This window comes from Drosophila ananassae, chromosome 3L (assembly GCF_017639315.1).
Source record: "Drosophila ananassae strain 14024-0371.13 chromosome 3L, ASM1763931v2, whole genome shotgun sequence".
Lineage (NCBI taxonomy): Eukaryota > Metazoa > Arthropoda > Insecta > Diptera > Drosophilidae > Drosophila > Drosophila ananassae.
In genome coordinates this window covers 17,495,267-17,518,572 of record NC_057929.1, presented here as the reverse complement: position 1 = coordinate 17,518,572, position 23,306 = coordinate 17,495,267, and the positions used below count along the sequence as shown (strand labels likewise).

General features: G+C 42.9%; 3 protein-coding genes across 3 annotated transcripts in view; 1 reads left to right on the top strand and 2 right to left on the bottom strand.

Moving 5' to 3' along the window:
* LOC6493998 (5-hydroxytryptamine receptor 2A) overlaps positions 1 to 23,306 on the top strand; it is a 66,158-nt gene that overhangs the window by 24,114 nt on the left and 18,738 nt on the right. Inside the window, exons 2-5 of the mRNA XM_001961131.4 lie at positions 2,259 to 3,101; positions 3,482 to 4,213; positions 6,789 to 6,922; positions 9,213 to 9,322. Of these exons, the coding sequence (XP_001961167.1) occupies positions 3,077 to 3,101; positions 3,482 to 4,213; positions 6,789 to 6,922; positions 9,213 to 9,322 (1,001 nt within the window). The 5' untranslated portion in view covers positions 2,259 to 3,076. The remainder of the gene's footprint in view (positions 1 to 2,258; positions 3,102 to 3,481; positions 4,214 to 6,788; positions 6,923 to 9,212; positions 9,323 to 23,306) is intronic.
* LOC6496566 (phenoloxidase-activating factor 2) lies at positions 18,465 to 19,926 on the bottom strand. The gene is made up of 2 exons (XM_001961133.4): positions 19,682 to 19,926; positions 18,465 to 19,623 (listed from the first exon to the last, which is right to left on the bottom strand). Exons 1-2 carry the CDS (start codon positions 19,892 to 19,894, stop codon positions 18,682 to 18,684), a joined length of 1,155 nt encoding a protein of 384 aa, XP_001961169.2. The 5' UTR covers positions 19,895 to 19,926; the 3' UTR covers positions 18,465 to 18,681.
* Positions 21,196 to 22,739, bottom strand: LOC123257286 (phenoloxidase-activating factor 2-like). Its single transcript, XM_044715838.1, has 2 exons — positions 22,456 to 22,739; positions 21,196 to 22,398 (listed from the first exon to the last, which is right to left on the bottom strand). The coding sequence occupies exons 1-2, from the start codon at positions 22,687 to 22,689 to the stop codon at positions 21,391 to 21,393; spliced, it is 1,242 nt and encodes a 413-aa protein (XP_044571773.1). The 5' UTR covers positions 22,690 to 22,739; the 3' UTR covers positions 21,196 to 21,390.

The following is a 23,306-nucleotide window of genomic DNA, read 5'->3' as shown; positions in this document are numbered from 1 at the left end:
ACGCGCACTCCACAGAGGCGGCTCACATAGATACAAAAACAGTTGGCATACACTTGCATAATATATGCAGGCTGCTGCAGGACAAGTTGCGAGCCGCAACAAGTGCACTCGCCACTGCGAAATAGACCAGAAGTGCATGGAGGCAAGGGGGCAGTGTGGGTTGAGGTAGCAGGGGGCAAGGACGCGGGCAGGTGCGGCCGGGTGTGTGCATTTAAGCGACATGTGTCGTCTTCACACTCAACTGCACTTCAAACGAGCCCAGCACACGTTCCCAGTTCACTCTGAGCTCCTGCCAAAGTCCTTTAGTACAATGATACTTCCCTAGAGCGATTAACAATTATTTCATTGAAATTTAAAAAGCTTTAGGCAAAGAATCTCTTTAATTTTTATAGTAAAAGTACCCCGACTTCCGTACGCTAACTTAATTTATAACTAACTTCGTTCGTAGCTGGGAATATCGACTGTGGTTGCCTTCAACACTACTGGCTGGCATAAACTTCCGCATTAAATCGACTTTGAACTTGAAAACGTTAGCTACATGACCAGCCCACTCCACACACACACAATCAGGTGCACAGGATGGCATTTGAAGGTTGTCTAGGTGCAACTTGGAAACTTGCAACGAAATGCCAGCGTGTGCTCCTTTAATGCATGCCCGTATATAAGGACTCTTGTGCGTTTTACAAGTTTATCTAATAATACTCCATACTTTGTGGAACTAGAAGCGAGTGCTAAGGTAGCAGGCACTATCTGGAAATTAAAGATCCAATAAATACTACCAGATCCCTTCCTTATCTATGCGAGTTGGTTCCGCCGTAAGACCAGTACATATCATATCAGCAAGTTGGCCACTATATATGGTGGAGTGCCATCCGCTAGCCTAGATTGTAAACTTGCCGGGCATTAAACATGCAACATTCACGCTTTTGGGTTTTATGGCACCGCAGTGTGTCCCACACATGCAGACCAACCGCATGCACATTCAAGGATACTGGCTTACAAGAGAGATATTTTCAATGAAACATATACATTAGTAGAAAAGGAATAATATGAGAAGAATAACTTATCTAGGGTTTTTTCTTGGTTTTAAATATAAGTGAAAATGAATATTTATATCATGCATATTAATTTTAAATAGATGCCATTTTATTCAGAGTAACGTACTGAATAATTCAATAAATTTTTAACAATAAATTATGCTAAGAAGGCATTATCAAGCTTTTGAATTTTCCACTCAAAGTATTTACAATATATGCACATTTTTAATATATATTTAAAAACATCACCTATTTAACGTAATTTTTCAAATAATTATGGATTAAATTTCAATGTTTTCTCAAAAAGCTACTCAATTATACATAATTCATGAATTTGTAAGAGCCCTTTATTTGAAACCCATTGTGAAAGGCTTAATAGATAAATTTATTTTATTTTACTATATAAAAATCCTTCTAGAGGCTAGTTTCTTGACCTCGAGCGTTTGCTCTCACACATGTGATGACATTCTGCAAAACCGGCTCCTCGCTTAGGGTATTTTGCTTCTTTTGCTTTCGTTTTTATGCGTTTTAAATTTATTTTGCTGGCGCTGTCGCAACATTGGGTAAAGGACGAGGGACGGGGCAGTGGCAGTGGCAGGAGGAGGCGAAAGGAGCCGCTAGCAATGGCGCCTGTCGCACGCACGCAAAACTTCCGCCAGCCACAGACACACGCATAGCCCAGCACATGAGCGTACACATATCCTTTGTGTACATGCATGCCCATGCATGCGAGTGTGTGTGTGTGAGTGGCAAGCCTGGAGCAAGTAAAAAAATAACATGGAAAAGAAAGGAAAACAACGCTTGGCTTGCCAGTCTTCATATTTATTTATCGTGCCAAGTGATTCTGTGTAATTGCAGAAATTGCGTTAAATTATTTAACAAGCGGGCGGGCGATGGGCGAGGGATGAAGGATGAGGGGCAAAGGACGAGGGGACATTGGGGAAAAAGCGGAAAAGCAGTGGCAGTGGCAGCAGCATTTCAAATTCATTTACACTTTACGCACAATGTGAAAGGAAATTGAATACAATAAATTTTGCAGGAGAATATTTCGAAAACCCACAGGAAATTATTTTCCACCAAAACACACACAACTGTGGCGGGGTCATATATCTCATGATGGAGACACACCCACACACCCACTCGCCCACTCGAAATTCAATTTTCCGCTTAAAAACATTAGTTAAAGCGAATATTTATTGACTAATTGAATTTTTATTGCAGAATGCGTCGGCGCCCCAAACGACAGCAATCGGATGCGAAATCAACTCCAAGGATATGAAAATAGCCAATCAAATGGGCCATAAACACACGACGGCAAACGGAAGAGCTTAAGTAAACCAAAAAAAAAAAGAGTACAAAACAGCAACAACACCAAGAAACAGTAACTGAAACTGAAACAGCAGCAACAAAAGCAGTTGGCAACAATCAACAGCACACAAAAGCAACACTGCCACAAGAAATTCTAAAAAAAATAAACGAAAAAATAATCAGCAAAAAAATAAAGTAAAGGACTAAAACGGGAGAGAGAGCGCAGGAAGTCGGAAAGAAAGAAAAGTGAAAGCCAAAAGCCGAAAGCCGAAATTGTAAACGCTCCATGTAAACACTTGAAAGCTCGTTAGGATAATACATCCTGCCCGGCACCGAGCACACGCCGGCACAAAAACAGAAAGGAAAGTGCGACTCGACGGGGAAGTGGCGTATCCCTGTGTCACCATGTGCCGCCCCGCCTGTCTGAGTGGCCATCATCTCCCGCACCAGCAGGATCAGCACCACCACCTTGAGAGCCCACCCACCTACACAACAGACACACACGAGAACCACCAACACCACCTACGGCACCCCCATCCCCTCCAACAACAACTAGAACAGCAAGAGCAAAAGCAGGCCATTGCCATTGCCAGTGTTAGTGCCAGTGCCAGTGCCACTGCCACCGTTGCATAGTCGCGTTTCCGCTTCCGTCTAATCCTCATTTCCGCTGCGGCTGCAATTAAGCGGAGCAAAGCACCCTCAATAAAAAAAACAGCTGGAAAATCCTCAAAATGGCTCACAAGACCAGCTTTAATGGTGGGTAACAAACAATAACTGCCAGCTTAATCACATTTTAATATAATTTATACATTTTTAAACACAAAATGGCTTAATTTCGGCTTCTATTTAGGGTTTATAGTTCAGAGTCGAGCACATTAGTTGGAGATTAGTTGATTTATTCTCAATTCTATGATTAAAAAGCTTATAAATACAAAGTTGCTTTTATTGGACAAAGAAATTATTAAATTTTTATACTATTTCTTTATTGAATAACAACTCTTTTTGTCTTTTTAAAACTAAAACTTTACATTTAAATTTAATGATAACGATGTTTTGTTAAGCCAATTTGCTCACTCCATCTCCAATTATTTTCTACTTCGAATTAGCTATCAAATTTTCGCCTTTTCCCGTTTTAGATGCCCTGGACTATATCTACATCGCGAACAGCGTTAATGAAAGGGCCTTCCTGATAGCCGAGCCACATCCCGAACTGCAGAGCTCCGATCCACAGGAGCAGGAGGCGGAGCTGGAGGATGACCAGCTGGAGGAAGAGATGTCCGGACAGTATCAGTCCGGGGAGGGAGATCGCAACAACAACAATAGCAACAGCTACATCAGAAAAAGCAAAAAGAAAAACTATAGTTCTGGGAAGCGGCGTCAGAAGGTCGCCAGCTCCTTGGCTTTGAACCCTCCCACCCCGCCCACCGATGCGAACGGTACGGCCGCCGCAGGATCCCCTCTGGCCACCGCCGCCCTGGCCGCTGCTGCCGCAAGTGCCTCGGTGGCAGCCGCCGCCGCCAGGATAACGGCCAAGGCAGCACACCGGGCTCTGACCACCAAGGCGGACCAGCCGGCGGCATCGGCGGCGCCCCCAGTCCTCCAGCTCATCGACATGGACAATAACTACACCAACGTGGCCGTCGGTCTGGGGGCCATGCTGCTCAACGACACCCTGCTCCTGGAGGGCAACGACTCCAGTCTCTTCGGCGAGATGATGCTCAACCGGAGCGGTCCTCTGGACCTGGGCAACGGCAGTGCGGGGATCAACGTGACCACCAGCAAAGTGGCCGAGGACGACTTCACAGAGCTCCTGCGAATGGCCGTGACTTCGGTGCTGCTGGGACTGATGATACTGGTTACCATAATTGGTAAGTACTCGACCGAATACTGAAGAAGTCTCAACTTGAAGAAATTAGTACAGATTTGTAAATGAAATTATAAAGGTTAGGAAATAGAAGATAAAAGAGCAAAATAGGCCAACAGAATGGGAAAGTCCCTATAAACAAAAAAAAATCAACTCTCTTTAGCTCTGAGTGTAAGCCAAAGCCCAAACATAGACATAATTATTTCAGTCGCAGTCCCAGCACAGCCCCATGCCACCCAAAATAAATTCCTCGAATGCCAGTCTCAGGCACGCGCCTCTTGGTTGCCTCCAAATCCATGGGGAAAACGGCAAACAATTCAATAAGGACGAGGGAGCGAGGGAGCAAGGGTACCTAAGAAGAGAGGCCTAAGACTTGGAGGGGCCTTGGCTTCCAGTTGTAGATAATAAAATACGCGTAACTGATATTTATGATACTGGCAGAGCATTTTATATTATTTATTATTGTTGTTATTACGGCTCTGGAGGCTGCAGTAGCAGATGCTGAAGCAGCACCACTGGCATCAGCTCAGTCTCAGTCTCAGTTATTAATAAGGCAGCTCAATGACGAGGAACGAAACTGGGAATGGGAATGGGAATGAGACACAGGAAGCAGGACGAGGCTTCTATTGTTGTTGGCAACATTCATTACACGCATTTAGCCATAAATCCGATGGCAAACAAACTGGCATCCATCTAGGCAAGGACACGCCGCATTAAAATTGACAGTCAATCAATCAATCACGCTGCCCCAATCCAATCCAAACCAACCATCACCATCATCAGCCCCAGTTCTCAATTCTAAATTCCAAAGCAAAACTTTATGTTCATGTTGTAAAATCCGGAAAACAAAATATATAAAAATCAAGCAGAGTAACAAATGAAAATGGTGTTCGAGGTAGGGGGTTGGACTGCTGGGTGAGGCAAATAAGTAGGCGGGCAGTCAGCTGAAATTGATTTCATTAATTTAAGTAGATTTCATTTCATTTCATTTCGCTTAAAACGGCAGCGCACAAAAGTCAGGAGGCAAATAAATGCTACGATTTTCAACGTCACTTCCAGAAGGATCCAAAAAGCCATTCACATGTCTCGCTTTATTCTCCCTCTGCTTCTGCTTGTTTTCATTTTGATTTCGACTAATTTGTGTTTATTTAGTTTTTCCTCTTCCGCTGGCTTTTCCTTCCCCTCGTCCCTTGCCCCACATAGTTTTCTTTTCTTCTAGCCTCGCTTTTGAACTTTTGCAGTTTTCGTCGCCGTCCAAGTGGGACGGCAGCAGCATTTAGCATTTAAAAAGAAAATGCTAATGAGTTTTAATGCTAATTTTAGCTAAATTGTTTCACGCTTTCGTCCTGCGAAATGAAAAGGCCAGAACGGACGAGGCGGCGGGTCAGTTGGAATCATTGAATGCGCATTTAAAAGAGGGCATTTCTGACCTACTTCGATGTAATTCGGCCATAATATCTTAGCCTTTGGTAAAAAACAACCATCCTAATTGCTTTTTTAAGGATTTAAGTTGAGTACTGTGATTCGATGAGCCAATTATTAGAGTAAACTTTCTTAGCTTGTGGGAATTTCTAAAGCCACCCCCGCTGCGAGGACACTGCCACTGCTGACTGGGAAAATAAAAAAAAAAAAAGAAAACTGCTGGCAGGCATGAGGCTTGTCTACCCGCCTTCACTTTGACACTCAAGTATCTAATTGCATGTGCCCCGTGTGTGTCAGTGTGGCACTGTGTTTGTGCATCTCTAAGGGGAAGTGGCTGTGTGGCTGGCTGTGTGGCATGACTCCTGCCGTCACCTGTCGGCTGATTCAATGCCACAAATTGCATGTCTCGCACCTGTAGTGGTTGGCTTTCTTTTGCTGCCTCAAGTGTGCCACAAGTAGTCAGTGACAGTGGGATGGCGGATAGAAAGGAGGAGGAGGTGGCAAGTACATGGAATGCGCGTCGAAAGTATGCAGGGGAAAAGTCGAGAAAAATAAGTGCACCGGCAGACATCAAAGGTGGTCGAGTCTCCCAAAAACCACCTGGGTCCCACGTCAATTTCTCACCCCCACCAGTCCAATCCTCCCGAGCTGCAATCCAGATCTGGGGCTTTTGCCAAAGTTTACGACAGCGCGATTAGCTCATGTCGTTTATTTTGGCTTTTGTGAACTTTGTCTTTGTTTGAAGTCCCAGTGAAAGGACGAGGAAGACGAGGCGAAAGGATATTGCAATGCAAGTGGCATTGCAACAGTGCAATGTCGGGTGGCAAGCTTAATAAGATTCCCATTTCATTTGGGGGCCACGGGTTTCTGGTGTCCAAAGTAGTTTGCCAATTCCCGGAAACTTTATCTGTTCCGCTGCGGTTTTCGGCTTTCGGTGTTCGGTTTTGGGTTCTAGGGTTCAAGTTCTCCTAGTTTTCGGTTTTCAGTTTTCGCTTTCAGTCATCAACTGAAGCCCGAATTCGACTGCAGCTCTTAATTCGATTCAAAACTTTTCGGTCTCCAGTCAATTTTCGCAATTAGACCGCTGAAAGCTCTATGTTACACACACAATTCCCAACACGTTCATCGTCTAATTGAAGTTCTGTCCGTTTTTGCAGGCAATGTCTTTGTCATCGCGGCCATTATCCTGGAACGGAATCTGCAAAATGTGGCCAACTACTTGGTGGCCTCCCTGGCGGTAGCCGATCTATTTGTGGCCTGTTTGGTGATGCCCCTGGGAGCCGTTTACGAGGTAAGTTTGGTGCAGCAATACAAAGCCCAAGCAGTGCAGTATTTATTTTTCAAAACTCAATTACACAAACACCTTACACAGGTTTGATTCTTAAAATGTAAGCTTCTAACACACTGAGACTGAGATTAAAAACTGGTACAAAGTTACAAAAATAAAAAGATTTTCAGGATCGAATTCCTTCAATTATTCATGGGCCAGAATCTGTTGTAAAGCAACTCGATTACAAACGTCAATGTAGCCATACCCATACCACAAACATAGATCCAGATAACGTTTTTATATAAATATAAGGTCACAGGACTGTATATCTCAGGGTCGGTAGGTAACGTAAGTATTCCAGTCAGCGTCCGGTACTTTCTATAGCCCGATCTGTACCACTTTTGCATCAAGCCGGACTCAAAGATCCGCATGTAAAAATCGGGGAAAATTTTCATCATCGGAGAGTGGGGGTAAATGGGTATGTTGAGACTTCGGGGCCTAGAGCACAGCTTATCATCGGCTATCCAAAGACGGGGTCTCGTCAGGCGTTCCTGGTACATTTGGGCGCCGGCCCAAGTCGTCGACTTTGCCACATAGGCAACGCTATCGTTGAGACTTTTAAAGCTATCTTTCAATGTCTTGATGTCCACGATGGTAACCTTATCCTTAAGGGACCTGGGCAACTGATTCTCTTCGAAGAGATTCAGAACGGCCGGATCATCAGTTATGATGCGTAGGCCACTGGCCTTGAATGATTCTGCATCCGTGATAAGGGGATAAAAACAGCCTGTGGTAAACCTTGTGGCAAGAACAGACAGAGATACTCCGTAAAATAGTGTCATCCCAAAGGAGGAGAGCAAGTGTATGCATTTGTCTGGCAAACCCATTAACCGCATTTCTGCGTCTGGTATCGGAATATTGCAGTGGAACCGGATAGTGTTAAAAAAAGCATTCAATGGGCTACGCGGACGGTACGAGAAATATTTGATCAAAAAAACACAGAATAGCGCAAAAAATAATAAATAAAGGACACTGCCACACCAGCTTCCAGACAAATATTGAAACATTGGTTGCAATCGGTATCGGGGAAGCAGAAGGCAAATCTGTGAGTCCATCATCATCGATTGGTCCACCGAGGTGTTGTAATACACTAGATTGGCTACTAAGTCCACGTCTCCACTGTTTATTGAATCCTTATTGATCCAGTACTGCAAGTTCGGCTTGTACTCCATGGGCAGTATCTCCATGGTGCCGTTCAATATTCGTATGAATTCCACCACCAAAAATCCTATGGGGCCGTACAGACTCAAGTTTCCACCTCCGGTCACTGCCGACTGCTCCGTAGAGTTGGCCTGGAAAGCCCATGTACTATTAGCCAAGTATTAAGATTTTAACTGAGAATAAACTTACCCAGAAGCTAATGGGAGGGTCTACAGCCACCTGCACGAGATACTTTAAATGCAGGCTCCGGAGAAAGTCAATATGATTTTTGTTATGAGGCAATCTTGTAAAGGTCGTCTCGCGAAAATATTGAAAGGTCCAAATTTCGCCTTGGTACAATAAGAGCATCAAATCATAGCCGCGGGTCCGACAAAACTCGAAAACACCTTGGATCGTGTCGTTACGTCCCGGCTTGTCCTCTGCCATCGGCGGAACATATACAAATATGAAAGTTTTTCGGTTCATGTTCACCCGTTCGTTGTGGCCTACCGCACTCATTATGGGATCATCGACTTTGGAAAATAAAACGACGATGATATTTTCTCCGAATGTGTATTGGTCGCTGGGTGGCCCTTCACGGAAGTCTGAGACCGCAAAGATGGGTTTTTTCGCAGTTTCCCACAGTCGCTGTTGAACCGATGGTCTTATGTGGGGAAAGTCCGAATAGACGATGATGTTTTGGAAATCGAAGACCTCCTGCGACCTATTAGCTACGCTCAGTAGCTGATTAATAGATTTGTTCAAATCTTCGTCAGTGTCGTCTGGCACTGGAACACTCATTTGGCTTTTCGCCACGAGGCCGAGCAGGAGAAAACTTACTAGGTAGAGACGCCACCACATGGTCTGGCCTTTCACTGTAACCCTTTTGGCCAGAAGCGACCCTTATAAGGCCCTGAAATCCTTACAATCCTTGTTTGCTTTGTTATTAGAAGCCATTACATTTTACACTCGACACTCAACACTTTTGGACTGCCGCTGGGGCGGAAGCATCAAATTTAATAAGCCATCAACTTTTATTGTCTATTTGACTAACCAACTTTATGGCCAACCCCCAACCTCCCTCTTTTTTCCACATTTTTAATGCCCACAGATCAGCCAAGGTTGGATACTTGGGCCGGAACTGTGCGATATTTGGACCTCCTGCGACGTCCTCTGCTGCACGGCCTCGATTTTGCATTTGGTGGCCATTGCCATGGATCGGTAAGTAATTACTTAGAGCACCCACCCATCCGGAAGCTTGATAAATTGCCCCCGGAGCTCGGCTTGTAAGTGGCGTGTAAGACAAATCCACCAGTCCCCCTCTAATACAGATATGTGTTTAGGTATGTGTCTGGCTAAGCGAATCAATCAATCAAGTTTTTAACATGTCAAATCTCCCAACAAATCCAGTAAGGTTTGAAAAAGAATGAAAACCCAGGCGCTGGCAAACATCTTGTAAACACACCGCAGAAATAGACTGGGAAATGCCCTGTAATCGGAACGGAGATATTTCGAATACCCTTCTAGTTCACAGACTCTGGTTCATGGGGCTTCTGTGCGGTTTGTTTCTACCATTCCCCAGAACTCATCCCAACTGCTGCTGCCGACTGTCTGCTGATGGCTATATCAATTTTGAATCCACACACACATATATTTTTCCGAGCCATGGCATATGGGCCACCCTGCGAGGAACATGGGAAACGGCTGGCTGCATGCCATCAATCAATTTGCAGCAAACATTTCAATCAATCGATTAAAAAACAGAACGCAAAACGGCAAACAACAAAGGGACAGTGAGCGTGGCAGAGGGCGAGAAGAGCGGGGCAATGAAAAACGAATTGCATTATTCACTTGGATGGGGGCGAGGGGGCTTTTGGCAGCGAACTAGTTGTCGAACTGAATGTCAATTTTATTGTCAAGCATCCAGTGCCAGCTAATTTTCGCGCACTTTCCGCCAACGACAATGCTTTTGCGATCATCGACCATCGAGAATCGAGTACGGAGACCGTGGCGGGAAATATATTTGCCCCTGGATAGCAGTTTTATGGCCACTTAGCTGCAAGATTGGTGCAATTTTCCAATCTGCCTGTATGGCTGCATAGCCTGTATGGCCTGCATGGCGTATACGTAATGCATCGCCAACCCAGAATGCTCGTGACACTTTTCCCGCCTGTTGTGGCTTTAATGAACACTCGAATGCCCAGGCCATGGCCCTGCCCCGCCCCGCCCTGCCACCTCCTCGGTCGCATTGTAATTTCCCAAAATGTTTTCTGCACTTGACCGGGTAATTTCATTTTATTAGGAACTGTGACCCAAAACGCGAATCGAGTTTCCAACTGCTAACTGCCGTTGGCCAATTCCCGGATGAGCTGAAATTATATGGCAGCATTAATTGGCTAAGCTGCAGGTCGATGCGGGCCAATTATTTCGCGGTTTCAATTAGAACCGACCGAACGACCCAACGACCGACCAGGCGGCCCATACGGCCACCCATACGGCCATCCGTCCCATAAATAATGCAAATCGTTTTCTTTGTCGCTGCACAGCACGGCGTATACGCAATATGCGGGTGTATGCCCATTAAAATTGCACTGCGATTTCACGCTGAGAGAAATATGGGAGGTTATCATACTTTATTGACATATAAGGTTACAAATTATAAACTAAAGAAGGCTTCAGCGATTAAGATTAATTTTTAGTATTAATTTACGGTTAAAAAGCATATAACTAAATTTAGTAAATAATTACTCATAAAAATATTATTTTAACTAGTCGGTGAGTAATTGTTACTGTGTATCCATGAAATGTGCTAAATTGTTATTTGTTTTTGGATCTAATTAATGCATTGAAACGTTTCGAGCTTGAAAAATATGAAGTCGACCGCCGTATGACATGGGGAATTTTTAGAGAAATGCCACAAAATTGGGGATTTTGAAAATGGCTCCGAGGAGGGAAGACAACTATTTGCCAGGGAGGAGATAGACCAGGAGGCAGTGATGCCGTCGTGTGATGTGGCTGTCAAATGGCAAATTGAAACGCTGGCTCCGCAAATTGCCTGTCAATAAACAAAGCCAAGTGATGCTTAGATTTCGCATGCATATCAATCAGCGTGAAGCCGGGGCCTTAACATTCTTCCCTATCTGTTGGCACCTCACGAATGCCACTCGCCTGTCAGCTGGACTCCCGAGCCACAAAAATAGAAGGGACCCATGGCGAGTGGCGGCATGGCGAGTCCTACTTCATATTATGATTGTAATTTGAGAAATGAAGCAATGCGAAGGCATTTCCATTTCATTCAATTCCATTTCTGGCGGGAAGTATGCAAATGACGAGGCATGACAGCGATGATGATTCGTCCGAATGGCACATCATCGTCATCCTCATGATAAGAGCTCCCGTCCGGCTTATACATATCTCCAAGGACTCAAAGGACCTGCCACGGGCAAGGGAAAACAATTACCCCGGAGCCAGCCGAGTTGGGGGCTGGCACATTTTATTTGTTAGTTGTCACTAGATATTTAAAATGGAAAGTCTTTGTTTTATCGCCAAGTGAAATGAAAATTAATGTGCTTTTAAGCAAGCATCAGGCCGGGCCAGGACGACCAGGATGAAAAGGACCGACTCGGGCCGAGTGCATTAATAAATTAAGTTTGTCAAATGATCCCCGACTCTGGAACTCGGAATGATAAATAGTTGCCGACATTCGGCTACAATAATATTTGCAAGTATTTGTCGTTAGGGGCAGCAGCCAAATCGTGCGGCATGGGGCATGTGGCATGGGGTACGGGGCATGGTTAACATTTTCCGAGTTCATTTTCCATGTCAGTAATTTTTAAGCAATTAAGACAAAGTGCCAACAGTATTTACAGCAACTGGCGATTCGAAGGTCGAGGAGGACAGGGCAGCAAATAAAACAAAGGACCCGAAAGGCAAACGAAAACGAGGAGCGAATGAACTGAGCATCCTTGCCAGAGGATTTTCCCATTCCTATTTGCGCCAGTACAATAAAAAGCCTATACATTGAAAAAAAAACAATCACATCATTTTCAATTGTACGCAGTTTTTTGTTTCAGAAGTTTCAGAAGTTTTTCTCTTCTCTGGTATTGATCTATTAAAGATTTCAAACTAATTTTCATTAAAATCATATTCCTCATTTTTTATTAGTAGCTGAATAAAATTACTTACAAAGTTTACCTTTGCGATTTCTAACAAAATCTAGAATATAATTGTAACTATATAGTCCCTTTGGAGATAAAGTTAAAAGAAATAGCACTTCTAGTCTAGATCCATTGCTTTTCTCAAAACTTAAATCGCATTCTTAAAACTTGGTTTTTTAAATCGAAAATCTATTTCTCGAGAATGGTTTTACCGATCTTGATGAAATTTCGGACAGGTCTTGAAACTTTTAGTAATTTTTTTATATTGTCGTAAAAGTCATTGCTATATCTTACCTTCAAATATAATATTAATCTTAAAAACTTACTTCATTAAAATGGGGTTCTTTTCATTAACCTATGATGTCAAAATGATAGATTTATGATGTCAAAGGAATAGATTTCTTGTTGAATATACCTTTCCAAATAATAATTCTAGATCTTAATCCCTATGATAAGTTACTATTTTATTTTATTTTAAAATGTTGCATATTATTTGATAGTGATGTAATATTATTTTCAGTGATATAAGCCTTGAGATTTAGGCTTAATAATATTAGGATAAAAATAGCAAATCATATGCTAATAGAATTTCAAAATATACAGAGTAAAGTTTTTTTCGCTGTGCATAAAAAAGAACCGAAAAACTTTAGCCCAGCGGCACCAACAAATGGCGCCTGGACATTAATCTTCATGGCACTGACCCAATGCTTCGGCTGATTCTGTCGAATGCTGTTGGCTTCTGGAATATATGCACATATAGAGCAGGCCCACACAAACACCCAAACACACACTCAACCAATCACACACACACCAATGTTGTGCATAAATTTCATGGTCTGCATGCCGCTGACGTCATTATTAGTGGCAAATACAACGGCAGCGGCCACCCTGAATGATAAATGCCTCGCGGCTGTGGGCAAAACCATTTAAAAGCCAAGTTTTGGGCCTGGTCTGCTAGGCGCATAGCCTCCGGATCTCGGATTGGCATTCCCATTTGCAGGCCTCTGACCCTTCCTCTCCTGATGGCCAACTGGTAGCCACATTGGCCATCCAGTTTGTTGGCATCCCATATCCTGATATCCTGCTGCAGCTGCAACGCCACTTGCCTCGCTTCACACTTTTACGTCATATTCAATTAAATTTCAATTAAGTTAAAATAGTTTTTCGTAAATATTTTACAATTTAGCACTTAAAGCGTAATTACATGTTCATATTCGTTGTCATCATCGATGTTCAGTGTCGGCAGTACTAGTCCTACCCGGTACTTTACAACCTCAAGGGGTATATATCCATTTAATATTTTGGTTTGTAACTAGCAAAGTGGAGTGATATCCTCTCCTTCAAGTCATTGATAAACAGACACTTCTAGTATAAAAGAGAAAAAGTTTCATACTAATTATTATATCTGACAATATCCCACTAAACCTTTAATGCGGGAAAAGTACCAGGTATCATATAGTATGGTCGAAAAACTCGTCCTTGCTCTTTTATTTTATTTTCTCTGTTGGCGTAACCGCAACTACATGACAGCAACTACAGTGAAACAAAAGGGAACTGCGACCACTGCGTCCCATGTGCTCTGTGCCATGTGTAATTGTAATTGCTGTTGTCATCCGAATTTTTTTTTTGGGTATTTTGTATTTCAGCTTAATCGGAAGCCAACTACTGTGTAGCGAGGAATACAACAATGGAAAGTGTAAAAAAATCCATGAGCAGAACACACCAGTTTGTTAAACGCAAAGGTATATTCAATTTTAGACGCTTCCTGGGAAGTTCCCAATTTTATAATTAAATTTGCTGCTTCGACTTAAGTGCTTGTAAGCCCTTTTAAGCCCTTTATTGGCTTTTGAGCAAACACTTGATGAAATATCCTCGCAAAGGTAGCCATGTGGAATTCTGTGGCTAATATTTTGATTCACTTAGCGCAAATGAGAAAACTTTTGGCCCCCACTGTGCAGGCTCGGCTAATGGCAAATGCACATTGTACTTATTTTACATAATTTTCATTCTGTCGCGTTGCGTTTTAGCCAAATGCCTGCCACCAACCAACCAACCAACCGACCCTTGGCCCTTTAAACTCTTGCAACCGCATTGCCGCAACTTTCGTGTGGGCGGCGGCTCCATGCCGAGGGGAGTTCCGAGGGGAACTTGGGTAATTGCACAAATGCTGGAACAAATTTTTGGGGAGAGCCGGCAGGAGGTGCAACCTGTACCGGCCCAGCTGGCAGATTAGGGATTGGCCAGAACAAAAGCATAACCTTAATTAAATTGGCAGTTAAACAAACGCATTTAACAGTATAATTAGTTTTCCTGGCACACGACCAAAAGCTACATACACCGACTACGCTTCATTTGGTTTACACATTTGATTTAATGTCCTGGCTGGTGTGTCTGCGTGTGTGTTTTCAAATGTTTAATGAGACAAAGTGGCAACAGACTGCGACGACACAGCCGAGGAGCCAGAGAGGAGGAGAGGCCCCAAAAGCGGCCAAAACCAAAGCAAACAAACGGAAAAGCAACCGAGCAATAAAACCGGATATGTTACTAAGACATTTATGTTATCTTCTAATGCCTCCGACACTAAAACGATCCCAAATCCACACAGGTGCACAGAGAGAAACAATCAGTGGGTCTGGATATTTTTTAAAATTTGAAAATTGTAATTATTATATGAGAAATTCTGTACCAGTTCATTAAAATATAGAGCATTGTACGATAATAGTCTTACTAACCAATAACTAAATAAATATATTTCTTTGTGCATTCCGTGTAGAAATGTGTATTTGTTCCCAAAAAGTAATAGTTACAACGACATTTGCAATGAGGTGTTTGTTACATTTAAAGCTTTCCCTGCCAGCCCCCTACGGTCGGTCTCCCGCCGACCACCCGATTAACTTGGCCAACAGAGTCAAGTTCATAAAACAAACAAACTGAAATGGCTTTAAGTGCTGCCATCGGAGTACACACATCCGTGTCCGTACGTGTGTGTATTGGGGCTTGTGTGCTCGCCTGTCCGTTTGTAAATTACAGGCTTATTCAATCTCGATTAGTAGACATAATTCTAATGATTTATGCATTTGAGTGGCAACATCACAAAATGCCCGAATCAATAGCACTAACACACACGCCTCAAACACTCGACCGAGTCCTTAATTACGGGCCAGAGTCCACCTTTCGTAGCCCCAAAGGATAGAAGTGATTCGCAGCTTATCGAGAGTTCATTTGCCAAGTTTCGACTTTGGATGGGATTTCCCCAATCTAATCGATTCTGCATCCTGGCCATCCCCGACCTTCTTCAAAACTTTTCAAATGAAAATGAAATGTCAAAGCAATTAGAAGACAAACTGCAGGAGACCGCAGGATCTGTCAGTGTGTGCTTTCAGCAATTTTATGAATATTTCCATTTAAATTGGCAAACCACGAACCCTAAATGGGAGAAACAGATAGAGATGGAGGCTGGGGGTGACCAAAACCCGGGAAAAGAGAAAACAAATGGTAAAGGGACAGAGACAGAGGCAGAAAGAAACCGCAGCCAAGATGAATTACAATTCTATAACTGTCACAGTGCGGCTAACCCCAAAAGTGCGTAATTTCAATTTGGCCAAGTTCGTTCTCGCCCCGTTCTGTTTCGGCGCATAAATCAAAATAATGGCTGCCCTGGGATGATTAATCAAGGGTGCGAAGAGTAAATTGAATTTCGAATAAATCAAATCCCAGCATATAATATGAAAGACGAAATAAAAACAAGACGGGAGCAACCCGAAGATAAATTAAAATTTTCAGTTAAATTAAAAGGCCAACTGGAGAGTAAGTGCATTTTCCAAAGGCCGCATATTACTTGGGCGCTTGCATTGAAAAGTTTGCGGTTCTATTAAGCCATAAGTAACTCTCTGTGTGTATTTATTTTTGAGTTTAGCCCAGTTTGCCCAGCTAGCCATGTGATTAATGGTCGGCTTGCCGGCTATGTCGGCTGGTGGTGGTGGGTGGAAGGTGGGAGCGCGAAAAACTTTACCCGAAACCGCAGGGACAAAGCCGGAAAGAACCGTGTCCCGGGCTTGGAGAAAACTTGGAGGCAAATAGCCAACAAGCCAACTGGTTAATCCATTTTTGCCCCTTGAACACGAAATGCCAAAGAATACCACCGGCTCCGAAAGCACTCCCCCTTAAACCAGACCATCTTAGCTGGCTGATCCCCGAAGGAAACATGGAAATCCACTTTGTCAGGACTTTTGTCTCTGGATTGGGCCTGGGGAAATCATTTTCTAATTAAAGATTACTTTACCATCTCCGTAGACTTGGGGCTGTTGCGCTCTGGGTTCGCCATTAATTTTGTTTTGTTTAGTTCCACCTTGTTTTTTGCGGCGAGTGCAACATGCAACATGCAAATTGCTGCATAATTATGCAAACCGGATTCAGGCAACGTCGACGACTTAGCTTATTAAATATAATTAAGTGGCGGCTAGCCGATGTCCTTAGGTGGAGGCCCCCTGCCGTCCTCGCCTCCATCTCCACCGCAATTATGGAAATCGCTTGAATATTTAAAGACCCCGTGATTGTTTTTATTCAGCTTAAAAAATTATGCACTTCCAAAAATTGATTTCCACCGAATATAGGACAAGCTGTAAGGACTTACTCAGAAGAGCTTCTACCTGCCGTGCCATGATTTGCCGGGTATTTCTCATTGAGTTCTAAAGCGGCCGAACATAGCTAGACAGACGAAAATATAACGCAGGCACGCAGGGATGCAGACACGCATAAGGACTTGCAGGAAGCGCAGCAGGGCAGCCAGACAGTAATCAGCACACTCGGCTGCACGCCACAAGGATCATAAGGATACGGCTGTATGTCAAGGGGCGGGACGGGGCGGGAGTCCACAGTTTTTTCTTTTCGGGGAACAGCAGCCAGCAGACTTTGCCCATCTTTTGTTTTCTGCTTGTAATTTACATAAGTTTTCCATGCACCTCCGCCGCCATCCACCTCCACCGACGGCCCACCTCTTTGCCTCCGCCGTTTTGTAAGCGCCAGTCGTAAATTACAATTGCTAGCCTCCCTTTGGGGCACGCATCCTGCAGGCTACGCACGCAACTCGTACACACTGAAATCCACAGCCGAGGGCAACCAAATAGGTCCAAAACTAATATTACCTTAGAACAGAGTAGTTTCTAAGCAGGGCCAAGCAGTAGTTTCTAAGCCATTTTATTAGACTCTCGTAAACAGTTGAGAGATCAAGACAAGAACGTTTTTAAAGTTCACAACACTCGCACCGCCACTGTGCACCCACTTGGCCCACAGCAAAGGTCCTGTAATCAAAAAAAGGCGCATCCTGCACCAGCTGTGCGGCAACTAGAAAACTTTTACAAAGACTCGGCACAATGTTTTATGGATAATTCTTGTTACGTTTATTAAAATGATACAAGGAGCCCAGAACAACGTATGTTTCACAAAAAAATGAAGCAAAATTTCCCTATTCAAAGGAGTCGCAGGAAGCGAAATAAGATACTGAATGTATCTGCAAAACTATAAACTATGTTTCTATAAAAATCAGCCTCTAGCCTCTTGTTTTGAACAAGAAATAAAAACAAAAAAGGACACTCGAGAAGCAAAGTGCTGTAATGCCGTCTGGGCGATTTCCTTGAAAGTTGGACGGGCCAACACGTTTTAAATTGAATTTCGTTGTAACCATTACTGACGCATTGTGTACCTAAAAAATAAACAACGAGACCACAAATCTGAGTCCTCAAAAATCATTATATTCTTCATAATCAACGCAATACACAATTTTATTATACGAATTTTATTATTCCCTTTGTTAGAAAAATTTTAGATACACAAGCTCGACTGCTATTAGAGCGTAAGAGTTATACAAAAATCAAACACGGACTTCTGGACTACACGACACCCAGTACTCTTCTCTTTCATACAATGTCCTTTCCTTCCTAAAGGTTATTTTAAATTCAAAAACGTATACAATTAATTTATCCTTAAAATACAATTTTGTTGCATACTTTTGGGTGAAGTCCTTCGAAACTAACTACGTGGAAAGATCGCTGAGATATTTTTTAAGATCTATGTACATGTTAAAACAGACAGAATCATACTTAGAAGTTAAGCCTATCTAATGGGCTAATTTCTTGAAAGTAAATCCCCAGATATTATATATGAAACATTTAAAATTTTTAAGAATTTTTGATAAAAAAAACACAACCTTACGAATTCTTCGTATTTATTTGATGTTAAAATAAAAACTTTTTCATACACATTATATTATTAAAAGGGATTGTACTCATCACCATGAATAATGTATCATCAAGTGAACAAAGTCGCATATATCCTGGAGTTGTAGTAGCACTAATACCTTGTACTTCATACTCGCTTCCAGCCCCCAAAGTTTTGGCGCCAAGTAGAGTAGCTGTCCTTTTTAATTCATGATTTCTTACGTATTACCGGCAAAAACGTTATTTTCTCTGCGTCAAGCTCGGGAGAATTGGCGAGTGGAAGTGGAATCGAAAGTGGAGTAGTGATTGCAATATCGGTGCTGGATTCGTCTATAAATGCAAAGCCATTCATAATCGGGTCGATCCATGGGCGCATGTTTGCGACATTGGTGTAAATGGACGGAGTTCCCTCGACGCCGCAGCCGTCCGCGCTCCAGTTAACGATACCGGCCAGCTCGAACCGCGAGGGATCTCCCGCCAGTGGACAGGCAAGGGGTCCGCCACCGTCTCCCAAGCAGGAGTCTTTGTCCTTCTCTCCTCCAGCGCAGAGCAGGCTGTCGTGTAATGTAAACGGTTCCTCAAAAATCGAAGTCAGCTTTTGTTCGCAGATCCCAGCAGGAACCACTGGCACTTCGATTTTCTTCATGACATGCACGTTATCTGTGTCCTCTAACTTTTCCCGACCCCACCCGTTGGTGATGCAGCGGGATAAGTCGAATCTCTGATCCGGCGACGGCAGGCAAATGGGATATACATGAGGCAAGCGCGATAATGGATCTTGGAGTAGCAGTATGGCAATGTTGTATTGAGGATTTATTTTGTCAAATTGTTTATGGGGTATGATCAGCTGGATGCCAGCCTCCACACTGGCGTATTTCTCGGTATTGGTCGCCATATCCCATTCGCCGGCACGTACCTTCAGTGAGTTCTGGTTTTCTCCGATCACTTTGGAGGCGGCCGTGAGCACCAAGTTGTCGGCGATCAGGGATCCGGCGCCCTTGTAAGTATTGTTAAGAGTCATCAGGGCGACCACCCAAGGAAACTCGCCTTCCTGGGCGTAGTTATTAGAATCGGTGTAGAATGTCAGACCATAAGCGTTTCGGTGTCCGCATTTAGTGGGTACTTCCACAGTCTTCTTAGTTTCTTTCGTCTGAAAAGACTCGTATTACTGATAAGCCAAAATTTTTTAGCGGATGCTCGATTCTTACAATTTTATCATTGGGGCAACAAATTTGGGTGCTGGAGCACTCTAATGTACTATTTTGCTCTCGAAACACTCCGACGTACTTTCCAGAAGCCTGATTGCACAAAGAACGATCAACACACGACTTTTCGGATGTGCCGCCGCAGGGCTTTAGGCGACCTGCCTGGGCACCGGCCAGAAAAAGGCACATGATCGAAACGAGAACGGAACGAGCCATGCTCACTAGTTAATAACTTTGCACAGACTGTCTTGCTCATATAGCTTTATATAGCTGAGAGATAAGAAATTGACTCATCGGCTGCCATTATGAGTGTATTGGTGAAAATTTCACAGAATTGCCCTAAAAAGAAATAAATTCTTTAGGAATTATTTTTTTTCAATTTATGCTACATAACATTTTAATCGCATTGACACAATTTAATCAAATTAAAAACCTTATAATAATATTTATAAGAATATATACAGGGTGCTCCATCTTTTATGTCGGTATGTAAACATGGAATAACTTTGAGAAAAAACAACCGATTTCTATAAGTAATGTATTTTTATTCAGTTTGGTTCCTTACAATTTTTTTGGGCTTGTTTTTGAAAACAATATCAATTAAGTGGCCACCTTTATTAGCAATTACAAAATGACTCCTTTTTTCTGCGTTTTCCATTACCTTTCCTAGCATCTCGGTTGTTGTAGCGTCGATTTCAGCACGAATGTTTGCCTTGAGCTCGTCAATAGTCTGAGGGTGGTTTGCGTAAACCTTGCTTTTCAGATAACCCTACAAAAGGAAGTCCGGGGGGGTTAAATCAGGTGATCTGGGTGGCCAATCAATGTCGCCTCTTTTTGACACCAGAAGTCCCGGGAATTTTCGTTGCAGAAATGCAATTGTTTCTCAAAGTTATTCCATGTTTACATACCGACATAATAGATGGAGCACCCTGTATGTATATATATATATATATATTTCTAAGAACATATATATAATTCTATAATAATATTATTCTAAGAATATATATATATTATAAGAATTTTATTTTGTGTTTCCCCCTTTAGCCCCACTTTAGTGAACCATATTTTTTTTACTTTCACCCAAATTTTTCCCTAACTTTAATGATTTTTGCCAAATTTTTTGAGAAAATGATATAATTAAATTCTTCGACTGTATAGTAGTTTCTTCGCGCACGCTACGTAGGTTCGTCACCTATTTAGACACTCAAGTTATAGAAACTGATGAAGCCTGCTCGTCAGAAATGCATAAAGTCCGACGCCAGTTAAAAGGAGCCACAATAATACCACAAATAAAGGAAATAAAGGAACTTACATGAAAGTCTTTAGTCTAAGATGTTAAAACTACTTATCAGCTAGATCAATACATGGCACCCCAGCCTTCCATGTAAAGAATATATATTCTTGATCAGGATCACGTCCTTTAAGCATTTACAGCGATATGAGCCCCTATCTGCAAGGGTGTAGTCTTCTGCTCCGCTGAAAGTAACTTTTCTTTCCTATTTTTATAAAATTGGTGATTTTGAATAAATATTGGAATTGGTATAATTTATTTAGTACAAACAAACAAATAATTAAGTATTTTACAATTTTAGAAATCTTTTTTTTTATAAAGTGAAAATTGCATTAATAATTCTCTGTTGTTTCCATTTAAAAATTTTTTTTTTGTTAATATTTTGTTTCGCATTTATGTTAATTACTTTAGTAAATAGCAGTTATGAATTATCGAATACGATGTCATCCTCCTCACTACTACCATTTCCATTATCTTTTTCATCGGTTGGTTCAGTCGTTGGGTTCTCTGGTGGTGGCGGTGTAGGCGGTGCTACAAAAATTATTTTGTTGGTGGTTGTCTCAATAGGGATTGGACGTTTACGAGGGGGACGAGGAGTAGGAGGTTTTTTTGTTGCAAGGTCGTCCATAATCTCGTCGATCCAGGGGCGCATGTTGGCGACATTGGTGTACACGGCCGGCATGTTCTCGAGACCGCAATCCACGCCCCAGTTTACGATACCGGCTAGCTCGAACCGGGAAGGATCATCGAGCAGTGGGCAGGCAAGGGGTCCGCCGCCGTCTCCCAAGCAAGAGTCCTTTCCCTTCTCTCCGCCGGCGCAGAGCAGGCTCTCGTGCAAGCTAAACGGCGACCCAATAGCCCTACTTATCTTTTGCTCACAGATTCTGCCAGGAACCATCGGAACTTCGACCTTCTTCATTACATGTGCGTTAATTCCGACCTCAAACTTTTCCTGACCCCAGCCGTTAGTAATGCAGCGGGCTAAGTCAAAGCTCCGTTCCGGCGACGGCAGGCAAATGGGATAAACATGAGGCGTTAGCGAAAATGGACGATCGAGGAGAAGTATAGCAATATTGTATTCTGGATTTCCATTCTCAGGTTCGAAATTCGGATGGCTAACGATACGTCGAATGCGAGCGTCCACATTTGCATACTGCTCGCTATTGGTCTTCATATCCCATTCGCCAGCACGTACCTTCAGCGAGTTCTGGTTTTCTCCGCTCACTTTGTAGGCGCCCGTGAGCACCATGTTGTCGGCGATCAAGGATCCGGCGCCTTTGTAAGTGTTCATTAAACTCATCAGAGCGACGACCCATGGAAACTCGCCCTCCTGGGCGAAGGTTTCGGATTCGGTGTAGAATGTCAGACCATGAGGGTTTCGTTGTCCGCATTTAGTGGGTACTGCCACAGTCTTCTTAGTTTCATTCGTCTGAAAAGACTCGTATTACTGATAAGCCAACATTTTTAAAGGAAGCTCGATTCTTACAATTTTATCATTGGGGCAACAAATTTGAGTGCTGGAGCACTCTAATGTACTATTACTCATTCTAAACACTCCCTTCAAATTACCAGAAGCCTTATGGACCTCCCCGGTATTGCACCTAAATCGCGCCACACACGACTTGAAGGAACTGTTGCCGCAGGGCTTGGAGCGACGTGCCTGGACAACGGCGAGCGCCAGAACGAGGCACAGCATAAAAACGACATTGGAACGAGCCATCCTAACTTATAAATAGTTCTTCACAGACTGTCTTGCTTACAGATGAATTTTGCTTTATATAAATTAGCGATAAGAAATTAAACTCATGGGTCAGTTGCCATTATGATTTCTGATCGCATCGGCATTCCCCCGAACCGGCAATTCCGTATAAGTAATAAAAGCTTCGAAATTTATTTTTCTTAACTGCGAGTAAGCCCAAGAAGAGAAAGCTTAATTAGGGGCGGAGACGAAGTTTATACATACATATACCTTTGCAGTTTAAAGGCGATTCATACTGTAATGGATCGTGTGGTCCTTCTGAAACAATAAAGTTATGATTCTTCCGATTTTTTCAGCTTTAAAGAGACTAAGATACTAGTTCGAGTAGAGACAAACAGATGGATAGACAGATATGCCCACATAGGGTCGAAAGGTGGTCCAGATCAAGAATATGTGGAGATGTCTCCTTCAGGGGTTTTCAGGGGTATAACAAGTAAGGACCACTGTTCTATAAGGCTATTTTTAATTAAACAAAGGTATTTGTCTACACAATAAAACCATAAAACACGCATAGCTGAAAACAGGCATTAAAAATGCATTGAATTGTAAATAAAAAAAAGATAAACTAAGGCCAATCC